Source organism: Rhipicephalus microplus, chromosome 2 (assembly GCF_043290135.1).
Source record: "Rhipicephalus microplus isolate Deutch F79 chromosome 2, USDA_Rmic, whole genome shotgun sequence".
Lineage (NCBI taxonomy): Eukaryota > Metazoa > Arthropoda > Arachnida > Ixodida > Ixodidae > Rhipicephalus > Rhipicephalus microplus.
In genome coordinates, this window is record NC_134701.1 from 159,214,979 (window position 1) to 159,228,877 (window position 13,899).

General features: G+C 47.9%; 1 protein-coding gene across 2 annotated transcripts in view; it reads right to left on the bottom strand.

Annotated features, from left to right (window-relative positions):
• The window catches only part of LOC119169696 (dual specificity tyrosine-phosphorylation-regulated kinase 4-like), a 245,065-nt gene that overhangs the window by 35,934 nt on the left and 195,232 nt on the right, over positions 1-13,899 (bottom strand). For both annotated transcript variants that reach the window (XM_075886964.1, XM_075886965.1), the window contains exons 2-4: positions 11,969-12,420; positions 2,831-3,036; positions 131-294 (exon numbers count right to left, since the gene is read on the bottom strand). In XM_075886964.1, coding sequence (XP_075743079.1) covers positions 131-294; positions 2,831-3,036; positions 11,969-12,420 — 822 coding nt within the window. The remainder of the gene's footprint in view (positions 1-130; positions 295-2,830; positions 3,037-11,968; positions 12,421-13,899) is intronic.

The window sequence follows — 13,899 nt, forward strand, 5'->3', positions numbered from 1 at the left end:
CACGACATCTGTTGATTCATCTTTCACTATGGCACACAGTGAACGTACGCGCACTTTACGGGCGACGCCACAACACCCCAGTCTCGTTCCAAAGGGCAAACAAGACAGAGAGTGGGAATGCACTATATACCTTGATGTAGGAGCCGGTCTCGTCGTCGTAACCGCCGTTCTGGCCGGCCCCTTCGTCGTACTCGATCTTGCTGGCGTCCAGGCCCAGGTACCAGACGTCGCGGTACTGGGACACCTCGGTGCGCTCGTAGCTGCTCAGGCGGTTGCCGTAGTACAGCAGGGCCTCTACAGTGGGAGAGGAGTAACAAAGTGTTCACCTCGTGATCAGCCAGGCGAGTAAGGTATCGCTCTAGTGACACGTACTTATTCGCTTGACGCAGTATTGATCCAAAGCAGAAATAAAAGAAACCTGCACTGTCCTCTGTAAACACTCACGTAACGAGCTCTAGATATACTGCACATTTCCTGGCGACGGCTGCCTCTTGACTGTTGACTGTCAGGATGAAAACAAGGTCAACAAAAAAATTTAGCCAGATCTCACGTACAGTGGGATTCGATCATATGCGAAGCACGAATGAGAGATGTTGATATGTAAGTCACTTTAAAATCAGCACAACGTTACCAGGTGAAGGTAAGTGATGCCATACATGACTTCTGTGTCATGATTATCATGTTTCAATGTGTCGTTTACCTTCCTCATTTATTCATGTCACGTGATACCAAATTTAGTATACGTGACGTTAGCGAAACGGCCGCGAGCACACTGTGAGCGTGGTATGTTGTCATGTTCTTACATGACACACGTGTCACGATTATTATGTTTGCACCAGTCATATATTTCGTAATCTATTGACATCACGTAACACCAAATTTGGTATATGTGGAGCTAGCAAAACGGCTGCGAGTGCATCATGAAGGGTCCAATATACTCCAATGTAGCGTTGACGCGCGCGCACGTTGGGCACAACAACGCTACGTTAGCAAAACGCGAGCACTCTATTGTCTGATGCTAGGCGCGACCAGCGTCCGTCGGCGAGGCCCGACGGCAACCGGTGCGAAATGCGACATGCTGCATTTCCTGCCAATGCGTCACCCAGACAACACTGCGTCTCTCTGTTTTCGTGAGGGAGGGACGCCGGATGCGCTGAAACGCACATGCGTCACAGCAACGCAGCGCAGCGCGCGCCTATGAGTATATGGCAGGACCGGCGCCTAGTGAGGCAACGCCGGCGGACGCAACGAAATGAACGCCGGCGGACGCAACGAAATGAACGCCGGCGAGCACGCGCACAGTGTCACGTTGAGATGCATTGGTGCTTTGACTGTGGCATGTAGTCATGTTCTCACATGACACGCATCTCATGATTATCATGTTTGCACCAGTCACATACTTTCATCATCCATTAGCGTCACGTAATACCGAATTTGGCATATGTGAAGCTAGCGAAGCGGCCGCGAGCGCATTTTCACTGTGGCGTGTAGTCATGTTACACGATACGCATGTCGTGATTATCATGTTTGGATGTGTCACTTACTTATGTCGTACTTTCGCGTCACGTAATAACAAGTTCGGTACATGTGAAAGTAGTGAGACGGCCGCGAGCGCATAATGAGCGTAGCATGCAGTCATGTTGTTACATGACACGCATCTCATGTTTATCATGTTTGCACCCGTATCATACGTACGTCATTCATTCACGTCCCGTAATACCATATTTGGTATAAGTGAAGCTAGCGAAGCAGCCACCAGCGCATCATGAGCGTGGCATGTAGTCATGTTGTGACATGATAGGCATCTCATGATTATCATGTTTGCACCAGTCGCATACATTCGTCATCCATTCATGTACTGTAGTATCTAATTTGGTATATGAGACGCGAGCGAAACGGCCGCGAGCATCATGAGCGTGGCGTGTAGTCATGTTGTTACATGACACGCATGTCATGATTGTCATGCTAAGGTGTGCCGCTTGTGTTCGTCATGCAATCATGTCATACCATACCAGTTTTGCAACATACCATGTGAACGAAACTACCGCAAGAGGTGTCGGACCATGAAATGTGAATCATGACAATCATGACATGCATGTCATGATTTTTATGTTATGACCAGTCAAATATGTTCTTTATACAGTCATGTTATGCTATATCAAGTTTGGTATCGATACCATTATCAAAACGGCCAGGAGAGTTAAAAGTCGTAGGCGGCTAGAGATAGATAGATAGATAGATAGATAGACAGACAGACAGACAGACAGACAGACAGACAGACAGACAGACAGACAGACAGACAGACAGATAGATAGATAGATAGATAGATAGATAGATAGATAGATAGATAGATAGATAGATAGATAGATAGACACGCTCAAATTCGCCGAAGTTCGCTAAAAAAAGCTTCGCATTCAAACGAAGCAGAGGCAGCGCTCTGCCAACTCCTCCCGCTCACGCGAGGAGAGGGTCTTCAGCGACCGTCCACTACCCCACTCTGCATACGCCAACTCTCCCCCGTCTCTTCACGCCCACGCGATGAGAGAGAGAGCTGGCGCATGCGCAGTAAGGGTGGCACACCGGATTGAGCTCCACCATAAGCTGCTTCGCATCTAAAAACGATTCCTTGAAATCCTCCACCGATGGAGATCGCGGTGCTTAAGTGTGACACCGGCTATACTCCTTGGCTCTATATGCAACACGTGACGTCGTGGTGCCTAAGCGTCGCGGGATGGCGTCAGTCACATGCAGCTCTGTCAATACTCGAACGTGTCCGGAAGTCGACACCACGGAATGGCCACGTGTGTGGCCACGTGTGCGGCTAACTCACCGGCAGGTGAAAGAGGTAGCCGCCGTCCGTGGGGGTCGACGTTGGGTCCGTCGGGCGACTGCCTCCGGCGGTGTCCGTCTACGGACAGCGCCCCGTTGCAGCTGGACGAGTCTAAGGTTGCGCGCAGCTCGGACGCACTGCCGCCGCCGTTGACGCCATTGGTGCCGTTGTTGTTGTTACTGCAGCTCTGGCTCCGGCACGCAACACTGTGCAGGAGAAACGGCACAATTCATTCATTCATTCATTCATTCATTCATTCATTCATTCATTCATTCATTCATTCATTCATTCGCTCACTCATTCATTCATTCTTTCACTCATTCATTCATTCATTCATTCATTCATTCATTTTTAACTGCATGCCATACACAGCTTTGAACAGGGTGGGGAAAAAGAAAACAAGGAAACAAGGAAATACAAACAATGTTAATACAGTTTGAAAGTATTACAATGAGGCGGCACAAGTAATACTTAATCCAGTCTATTACAGTGCGAGTGGAAAGAAAACTTGAATAAATCGGTTCGTATAATAAGTCACAGCTTTGCCGCAAAAGCGAAGCAACGAACGCGATAACAAGAAATGGCAAGCAAATCGAAACCTTCCCCGCGTTTCTCACGCACAGACACTTTTAGTTGGGCGTACGGAGAAGCTGCGTTCGCTGTGAAAATTACGTTGCGTACGCGGCAAGTGAAGCGTGCAACAACACTTTTAGCTTAACAAACCTTGACGTGTTTTCCTAAAATATATAGATGGTATGCGAGTTCAAGGGTTTGTAATGCTTATCAGCGCCACCAACGTTAGGAGTACGCTAGGTCCCACTACCGTGGCCCCAGTAATAACATGGCCTCTGAGATCTGCACGAAACACACCCTGACTGCCAGGGTGAGGGCCACTGGCGTAAAAGTCAGAACGTGGTGTTCGCTGTGTCGATTTTAGCGTCGTTCCTGGGTGCACTGAATGCGCACGTTCACCTTTGCTGTTTTGAACTTGGGTTCGCAATGTAAGAACGGCGTCTGACTGGGCATGCCCACACTGAATCGACCCCAGCGTCCTATCCAGCGCTTCTGCGGATCAGTCTAAGCGTACCCCGCAGCCAGTGGTCACGTTGCAGGTATTCATGACCTTACGATGTACAACTTCTAGCTCGCACAACTTCCAAGGCGTGTTATGTTGCACTATGAATAAAAGTACGTACCAAGGTGCCGTTTTATTTACGGGTTCATTCGCCGAGAGGCCTGGCAGAACGAGACGCGTTCGTGCACGCATTCTATCGAAGGCGATTCGTGAGGATTTTCGTGAGACGCCCGTCAATTTCTTCTGACTCATCGGGACGCCGGAAAGCACCACTTGAATTTACCTTGTCTTGCATGAAAACATCGCCTTTCATTGTGAAATACACATACCTTGCATCAGGTCCGCTGTTGCTGTCTGCGTCAAACGCCACTGCGGCCTCCATATTCGGTCATTCCAGCGACGCAGGTGGAGCCATGTAACCGTGCTCCGAAGCTGTCACGCGGTGATAAAACTGTGACGCAGTTTTATCAGTAGTCAGTAGTCAGTCTCTCAATCATAAACCAATAAACGCGTCTTCACGCTCTACGACGCTGACGTAAACGCTCGCGACATCACCGTCTCGTCCGCCGTTTCGACCTTCCGCTGCGCCGCCTATAGTCGCTGGAATGGTCGATTACTCTCCTTCTGGTTTCTTCTAGGTGTCGCGAGAACGTAACGTAGTAAGCGTTGCGTTGCGTAGGCAGCTTCTTGTTTCGGGCGTACGCGCGTCTCTGGAATGGATACGTTACGTACTGCACATACGCAGTTCTTTCCCGTGGCAGTGCTGCGTACGTGGGCTCGTTACGTACGCCCAACTAAAAGTGTCTAATGACTCACGAAACGTACTCACAAGTACAGATGAACGCGAATAAGCATAACAGTTGTTACATCGCTGCGTCTGAAAAGCGCGCCGTTTTCGCAAACGGAGACTGTGCAGCGAGTGAAGTGACCTTTGTGTACCCGCTAACTACAACAGAATCGTTCCAGTGAAAGCCCAAAGCGTATGATTCTCCCCACCGCGAGATAAGCGCACGCAGGCGTGAGCATCCCCCCCCCCCCTCTCCGTGGGGCAAAGTACGCGTGGGAGATGAGAGCACGCGCCGCCGCGTCATGACGATCTGGTGACGCACGCTCATTGCGCCATCTCGCTGGTAATGCTGAAGACGCGATAGTTCCCCCGAGATGACCATCGCCAGCAGTAAGTGGTTGATATAAATAGCTTGCTGTTTCAATGTTGAACGAGGTTTAGTGGCTAACGCCTCGCACTCACTAGCAAGAGGTCGGACGTTCGATTCCGCGCGCCGGAGTCTTTTTCTGAATTAATTTTTTGTCTATACATATACGGTAAATGAAACCGACGCCAGCAGCGAAATCCAGCTGAGTGTGTCCATATAATTTCTATCGCAATAGAAATCCATGACGGTTACGAATCTGCCTAATGTGACTTCTGAGCACAGCATCGTGTTGGGGTAAAGGAGGTTTAAGAACCTCCTTTATTGGTGTGACACTAAATGTGTTTAAAGCTTTGGCTATCCGCAATTGTAGCGTGGTAGCAATGCGCCGCTTGTACCGATGTAACGAACGTAACGAAGTTTGAGTCTGATTGAGCCTAACTCAGTAAAATTTTATTGAGTCTTGAGTCCGCGGGAGTAACAACGTAGGTGAATTTCAGTACCGAGTGAGCTTGCCAGAGTAAAAATTTGCCGAGTTTGAGTCTTTGAGTCAAGCTGAGTATAAATTTTCTCAGTGAAACCTCAGCAAAGTGTATGTTTTATTAGCTAGAACACGGTTAATACATTGAAAAAAAGTTGTATAATCAGAGTGAGCTCTGTTCGGTTTGCTGACCTGAAGGAAAACCGCGATAAAGTTTCGGCAACGGCCAACGTTAAATGCCACACTCAATGAATGACTCACGGACGGGAGGGCGTGGGCTCTATTGATGTTGTCGTCTGACTTCATTGTCAACACTAGCAACATTCCTCCCCTCTCCCTAAAAGAGCAAGAAGTGCCTCGTTCTACAAACGCCCCTATCAAAGGCAATGACGACGCAAGATGACTGCACCATCCGTGACTACACAGTCATAGCGCCGGGCCTCGAGGAACTCTCTGCTGTCTGTCCGCGCCTCTGCGGCATGCTAAAGGACGGTTAAGAAGAAAAGTACGAAAGGATTGTTGAGCGGTGCATGCACGCTTAAAGCCGGTAATGCATGCTGTTCCCTTATCGACCCTTGCGGCCGAAGCCAGACAACGCTGGAACCTACGACGCGAGCGTTGCAAGAAGCGACCGAGATCGACGCCGGTGATAACGCAGTCGAAGATTTTCGAATTAGATGCAGTGCGGTAGTTTCTTCCCAACCAGGGCTTGCTTGACCACAGCCTCGTAATGTGTGGGTGGTGCCCATGTTTCTTCTGCTGAGCGGACTGACTTTTTCGCAATGCCCAGTGTCCGGCCCCACCATCGGGAATGCAGATGTAAGTATAACCTAATATTTTACCAGGGCTCTCGTGAATAATAGTTTGAAAGCTTTCAGACGTACATACACTTCGGCGTCATGCTGGTAGGGAGACAAAAATAAGCTAAATAAATAAATTTGACAGTACGATGTCACGAGAAATGTAGCTGCTTGCGAGTAATCGATTACTTTCAACGCGGTATAAAGCTACAACTCGGCTGCGGGGAAACTAATAACGGAATGTCTTCGCTACAGTGTGCCAAGAGCTTTTGAGATAGACTTGACAATCACTCTTTGTAAGTGAAGAGGTCCTTAGGACTCTGACCGAGACCGTCCTCGGCACAGTTGTTGCGTTTCTTTGCGGACATCTGGTTTTAGAGACGGACTTTGAATGATGAATTATGTTTTATTCTCCTTTAATTTTCACTTTTATCTTTTTTTATCATGTCGCTTTTCTATCTTTCATTCTTCTTAGCCCCTTAGTCAGCACTGGGTAGTCAGTCTGACTGAAACATGACTAAACTCCCTACCCTCGCGCCTGTTTATTCATCCTTTTAATCGTTATGGAAATAAGCAGCAATTGTTTTCACTCAAGCAGAAACGCATCGAAACTAAAGTTTAGAAACAACATTAACCGCGTATGTACGTGCTTTGGCGCAAATGTCGCCGAAAGACGGTATAGTCTTTTGCCGGCCCAGCGGCCATTTATGTTTTGCCTTGCCTCAGAGAGCGCCTCCTCTATGTTGAATCGGCCGCATCTGGCTGACATTGATAAAATAGAAGAGGCGCTACGTGAGGCTTGGGTGCCATCCGGCAGTGCCGCCTGAAGACACGAGCTTGTGCGGAACTCAGGGCGACTGCGAGGTGGCAGCACCGTATCGTCAGCAGAGTGCTTTTAGGGGCGAAGCTTTCTATAGCGGCACCTGTTCATCCCTCGTAGCCGTTTAGTAGTGTGTAACAAGTATAACATTTTGACCTCCAAGGTGGTGCCGGTGAGAGATTTCTTCTGTGCGGTGTTGAACAATAAAACATAGTGCTCAATGTACATGCCAATGGCTGTTAAGGGGGAATGAGAGACAGGAAAATGCGGCTTTTAGTTAACACGCACGCTGCAAATTTTTTATTGTTCAACAACGCACAGAAGACAAGGAAGGATTGCTACGCTATACTCGCTGGGCGTAACCTCCTAGGTTTTAGAAAGGTTTAGCAAGCGTTGGGTCGCAGTGCCATGAATACAGAGAACTAGTATATGTCATGAACTGGTTAAAGGTGGGAAGTAGACACGAAGCGCTAGCCGTAAGAAAGTGTGCGTGTGTTTCCTCTCGTTCAGTTCTTGGATGCCCGCTGGATAGCGGTGCTTCTTTATGAGGAATATATGATGAAAAGATGCGAGATGGTGGTACTTGGAGTGTTGAATAGGTGGACGAATGGACACACAGACAGATGCATGGACGGACGTACGGATGGCTGCACGGACGGATGGACGCATGGACGGACGCAGGAGCGGATGCATGGACGAAAGCAGGGATGAACGCACAGATGAACGTGCGGCGCACGGACGGGTGGATGGATGCACGCGTGGCCACACAGACGCACGCATGGATGGACGGAAACAAAAACGAATGGACGCATGAATGCTTCACCCCACTATCCATCATTCACTCCGTGGATGTGCTGCCATTTTTTTCGTGCATGACATCACATTTTCAGCGCAGCCTAAGAAACACTATAGGGTCTTCAGAATTACGTATCAATGTCTCTTTCTAGTAAAGGACCGCACCATCTTATGCTTACTTATACTTATGCGTAATATTTGCCTTTTGACCGACACTGTTAACAAGTATGAACGCAGCCACCAGTTCAAGATTACCGGGTGTTGCAAGCAAGCCCTTAAAATTTGGTCGAGTGGCTGAATCGTGTGACATACATACATACATACATACATACATACATACATACATACATACATACATACATACATACATACATACATACATACATACATACACACACACATACATACATACACACACACATACATACATACATACATACATACATACATACATACATACATACATACATACATACATACATACATACATACATACATACATACATACATACATACCAAAATTTCTGCATTGAAGTATCCCTCTAAAATAAATGACGAGCTTGGAAAACATGTAATATATGTACTCAAAACGTCACCGTTTATGTTTTCGAAGATTTGACCGACTTTTGAGCGAGCGTCGCTAAGCTTGACCTCATACACGTGCTCGATGAGTGGGCAGTACGTAGAGCCTGGGCGACGGAGCATTTGTATATAGCAAAAAAGCGTGGTATACGTACAGCATCGACCAATCGTGAGAAAGATCAAAGCTTATATAGCGTAGAAAGACACCACCACCCTCCTATTCACACACCAAACGAGCGAGATCCCCGAAATATCCTCCCGGTTGCAAATGAATTTCGGGGGCCCAAAAGTTAGAGCTAACTGTGAAAGGGCACCGATATAATCCCGGCCATCTGGCTTCATCCTTGGCATCAATGGAGAGCTCTCATTAACTGCGGCACAGTTCCCATTCCCTCCGCGGATGTGCCGCAGCGGCAACTTCAATTCTGAGCTCACTTAGTCCGTCGGCAGATAGTTATTGATCGATACGTTCCATTATCTTCCTTTTATTAACGACTACAGAGAGACTGGGCGACTGTATAGGGTAACCTAGACACAGAGGAAACCGATGGATGTGGGTTAGGTAGTTTGGAGGACGCTGCGGCGGTGTTGCGAGATGGCTCGCTAGCTTAAGTGCGAAGGTAAGCCCCGCCGCGGTGGTCTAGTGGCTAAGGTACTCGGCTGCTGACCCGCAGGTCGCGGGTTCGATTCCCGGCTGCGGCGGCTGCATTTCCGATGGAGGCGGAAATGTTGTAGGCCCGTGTACTCAGATTTGGGTGCACGTTAAAGAACCCCAGGTGGTCAAAATTTCCGGAGCCCTCCACTACGGCGTCTCTCATAATCAAATGGTGGTTTTGGGACGTTAAACCCCACAAATCAATCAATCAAGTGCGAAGGTAATGCAACGGAAAATGTGCAATCGGCATTGCGCAAGTAAGAAGTACCGGAGGACTCGCTCGATGCGGAGGGCACAAAGCTACATGTCAGCTCGTTGACGGCCGTTGTGGGTGCCAGTGATGATGTCAGTGATTATTGCTGGTGAGTCATTTAGAATGACGCATGGGAAGGAGGAGGATGCGGAATAGAGGGTTTCGTGTGAGACACGCTGACGCCAGAGCAAGAAATAGAAAAGTTACACTAACCCGGAGAAACACAACAAGAACCACAAAAGGGCTACCACTGCGAAAGAGGGGGACCAAAAGGGCCCAATTCGAAAAGCGAGAATGGGCAATACATTTTTACCCGTCTGCACCATTCGATTGAGCTCCTGCTATTGCTCCACAACGGACGCTGACCGTATTCTCTTGATTGGGGTTCATCCTAGATGGCGCATGCGCGGGAGGACGTTGCACGCGCACCCTGTCAATTAGGTGTCCGTGATTTGCCCATCGGTGCGAGGCATTGTACGGTATTCTTTGCCGTTGTTGCCCAACGCATTGAATGACGAGATTGCGTCAATAGCACGCAGATGAATTTTTTTTCTTGTTCCAGCGGGTTCATCGAACTCTGATTTGTCTGTAGATGTTTTGTTCGTTGAAAGGGCTGCACACGTGGCGCTCATGCATTGAAAGTGACGCACGGTTATCGTTAAACATTGTTTGCCTAAGGTAGCTCACCCACGCGGTAACTATTGCTGAGGAGAAGCCCACTTTTGTAGTTTCATTCAATTCAGAAACGAGTGCCCGCCTCATATGAGGATTTCTGTCGGCACGCGGGATATTTCGGTAGAAATATTTTCACGAACAGGCGCCACTCAAGTTGGATCAAGTTGATTGGACAATGAGACAGAGTCCTTGTGAAAGAAGATTTAAGCTTTCCGAATACGATGTCAGGTATACAGTCACACTAGGCATGGTTTGGAACACAATAGCGCGTGGCCTGACGAGCTCAGACAACGCTAATCCCTTTAATTTGATCTAATATTCACAGCTCAATGATTATCACCCATTTCGAAATCATCCCCAAGTGAGGGCACATCGTTTATTTGCGGAAATGAGGACCAGTCACGCGCGCGCTGCGTTTGATTCGTGCGGCCACGTGCTCTCGTGTTGCAAGTCATAGTGAGCACGACTGCACGTACTTTACGAAAATTGGATTTCTACCACATTCATACCACCTTCGTAAGTGTCTCGGATTATTTGGCCGACAGGGCGAATGCACGCGAAGTGTGGGGAAGGTAAGTTTCAATGTTTTTTGTAAAAAGAAATAGTGAATCACGCATGTTTAATGCGATTAAAAAGCAGTCGTGGACAAACTAAGCATCATTGGAGCTCAGGGCCGAAATATTGAACATGTCGAGAAATGAACTGGACAGCAAAGGGGTTCTCGCTTTCGAAACGCTTGTGTACTTCAGCAACGTAAACTGTACGGAGAGGCTACATATTTTGTTTCTTTTCGTTTCTTGCATACAATGGTCGTCCTCCCAACGATCTGACTCAGTCTTGATGCACTCTATACTTTAGAAAGTCTTCACAATGTATATTTGGTAATTCACTAAGGTGAGTTGAAGTGTCCAGGGAGCACCCAGGCTCTCAGTCTGTAATAGTTTCGCGCTTCGAGCTGTTGATAACGGGGCATTATTTCTAATTAATTTTTAAACTGCATGCCCAGCCAAGATGTTAGGTCAGGTTTATTTTTTCAGAGAATACTTTGTCACACTATTTCTGAATCCAGGTATAACAAAAATATTTGGTTACAGTCGATGTCCTTTCTCGTCAAGTGAATTTTATTGCGTTTCAGAATTGCTCTCACCTGCCTCAGTTTTCCTCAACATATGACGATTGTGATACCTCGTAATCATCCCTGGTCCATTCTGACCTCTCGCATTTCACCAGCTGCTGCCTTCTGCACGTCACGTGTCTGCTCTGTGTATGACACACAACCAGCCTAACTCCGTTCCGTTCTGTTAATGCCGACTAGAATCCCCGTTGCTCCCCGTCCTCGCTTTATTGAACAACGCCATCTGCTTGTCTCCCTCGCTTACGGCTTATGCGCCTATCGCTCTCTACATGCTTCTCAATAATCTTTGTTAACTCGAGATTAGGAATTTGCATAAGAAGATGTAGCATTCACATGATGGAATGAACACGTTATGCGGTTTGCCCTTTTTTGTGCACTGCTCTTAGGTTTGAATAAATTATCAACTTTTGTATAGCAGAAGGCTTTAATCAACTTTTTAGCATGCTCGTCGTCGCTCTATACCTGCAAATTAATCACCTTTATACAGACCGCATATAATAAAGTATTGCGGATATAGAAAAGGTGTAATATCACCTACTAAAATATTTTATACATAAACGACACACACGCACAATATATATATATATATATATATATATATATATATATATATATATATATATATATATATATATATATATATATATATATATATATATATATATATATATATATATATATATATATATATATATTGGCACTGCTTTTCGGCTCACCTGTGCATTGAGGATGAGGAGCAAGAGGAGGATACCGCTGCCGAGACGGGCGGCAGCGCCGCGCCGCAGGACGCCGGCTGCGACGCCGGCGTCGCGTTTGCCGCGCCGGCGGCGGCGGCCGTCGCCGTTAAGGAGCAGCGTGTTGCCGACGACAGGCGCGACGACGCGGCCGCGCTCGTGCTGGCCGTGCTGCCCGAGGACGCGTGGTGCAGCAGGCCGACCCTCTGGACGGCGATGCTGGGCAGCGAGGTGGACTTGTCCCACAGAACGCTGCTGCTACTCGCCGCGCCGGCGACGGCGCGCGACAGCCTCTGCGAGAGCGCCGACGAAAGCGGGCCGCGGCCGCCCGCGGTCGAAGTGGACAGGAACTGCGAGGGCGGCTTCAGGTGCAGCTGCGACGCCAGCGCGCAGCCCAGCCGTGCGCCCAAGTCACTCGATGAGCTACCGGGACTCTGCGATCGAGAAGAACAGGGGATAAACAAGTTGCAAAAGATTCCATGTGTATTATTATCAACGAATTTATTTATTTGTTTATTAGAGTGTTAATTAGGCGCGATGCTCCTTAGGCCCGCAACCCGCCGTCGCCGTCGAAGCTCCCTGCGCAGGGCAAGTGCAGCGAGCGATACAATAGGTGCGCTCACTCGGCGAGCGCAGGCGCAGCGGGCGGCGCCGCGCCGCGCGCACAGCACACGCCCTCGTTTAGTCGTGTCCGCCACCAAGAGCAGCAAACGCTCTCCCCATCCGCTCCCCACACTACCGCTTTCATGAAATGTAGCGGCGAGATCAGGCGCGTTGTCGTTCGCGCCCCATTTCTAAGGAGCATCGTTCATCGGTTGTATTCCCACACGTAACTGCTAGTTTTAATTATTTAATTATTTACATGCTTATTTATGCAACACCTTACAGACTCGTTATCGGAGCATTCTGTAAGAAGAGCATGACGTGGTTAAATTTTACACGCTGTCCAGCACAGGAAACAAGAGATGCCGTATATGCTATAGATTCCCGAAATTGAATGGGGTAATTGCAAGGTATTCGAGTGACAGAGAAAGTACGAGTGAAACATAGGTTAAAAGCAAAACAAAAAACGTAGCATGCGCGAAGCAACAAATGCATGCCAAAAACATTGACTGTAATCGCCTCAGAATAAAAAGAAGTACAGACGGGTCATTTAATACCACAATGTTATACATTAAAACAGTACATAATACTACGAAAAAACTCGACAGATCCCACGTACCTTGGGAATCGATGTTATGCGAAGCATGCGGATGAAATGTGACTGTGCCGTAATATTTCAATTGAGCGAAACGTCACGAAATGACGCTAAAGATATGTACAACTGTTGCGCACATAAATATACGTTAAATAATCGCACTTGTACTGTTGCGTAATGATGCCAATCGCAAAATGGCTATTAGCAACGCGCACAAGCGGTAAACTGTTATGTAGTGCTTGTGCCAGCGAGGATTTCGGCCCTAGAAACTGCTATATGAATGGTCTTCACTGCGTAACGCTTCGATACAGTTGTGGTTTACTCGACGTGACGGTTGTATTAAAGGAGTATACGTGTAATGTTTATAAAATTGGGTAGCCAGCACACTGCAACCACAATTGGCGTTTCACGAACATTACAATCTACATGAAAAGCAGTTCCGAGACCTGGCGGGGCTTTGTGGTTGACTACTCGATTGCCGCGCAGCATGCATGGGGTTCTATTCCTGCCGGGACCATGATATGTATTCTTTGCGTTCGTTGGGTCAACGGTGCCGATCCTAGTTTTTATGGGCGAAGTTCTATAGGGCCGACCGACCTAGTTGCGAAATCGGGCACTGTTTTTTGGTAGAGTAGCTGCGAGATCTGGCGCTGCTCTTTGGTGGAGTAGCTGGTTGCCACGCAGAATGCTGGGGTTCGATTTCTGCTGGGACTAT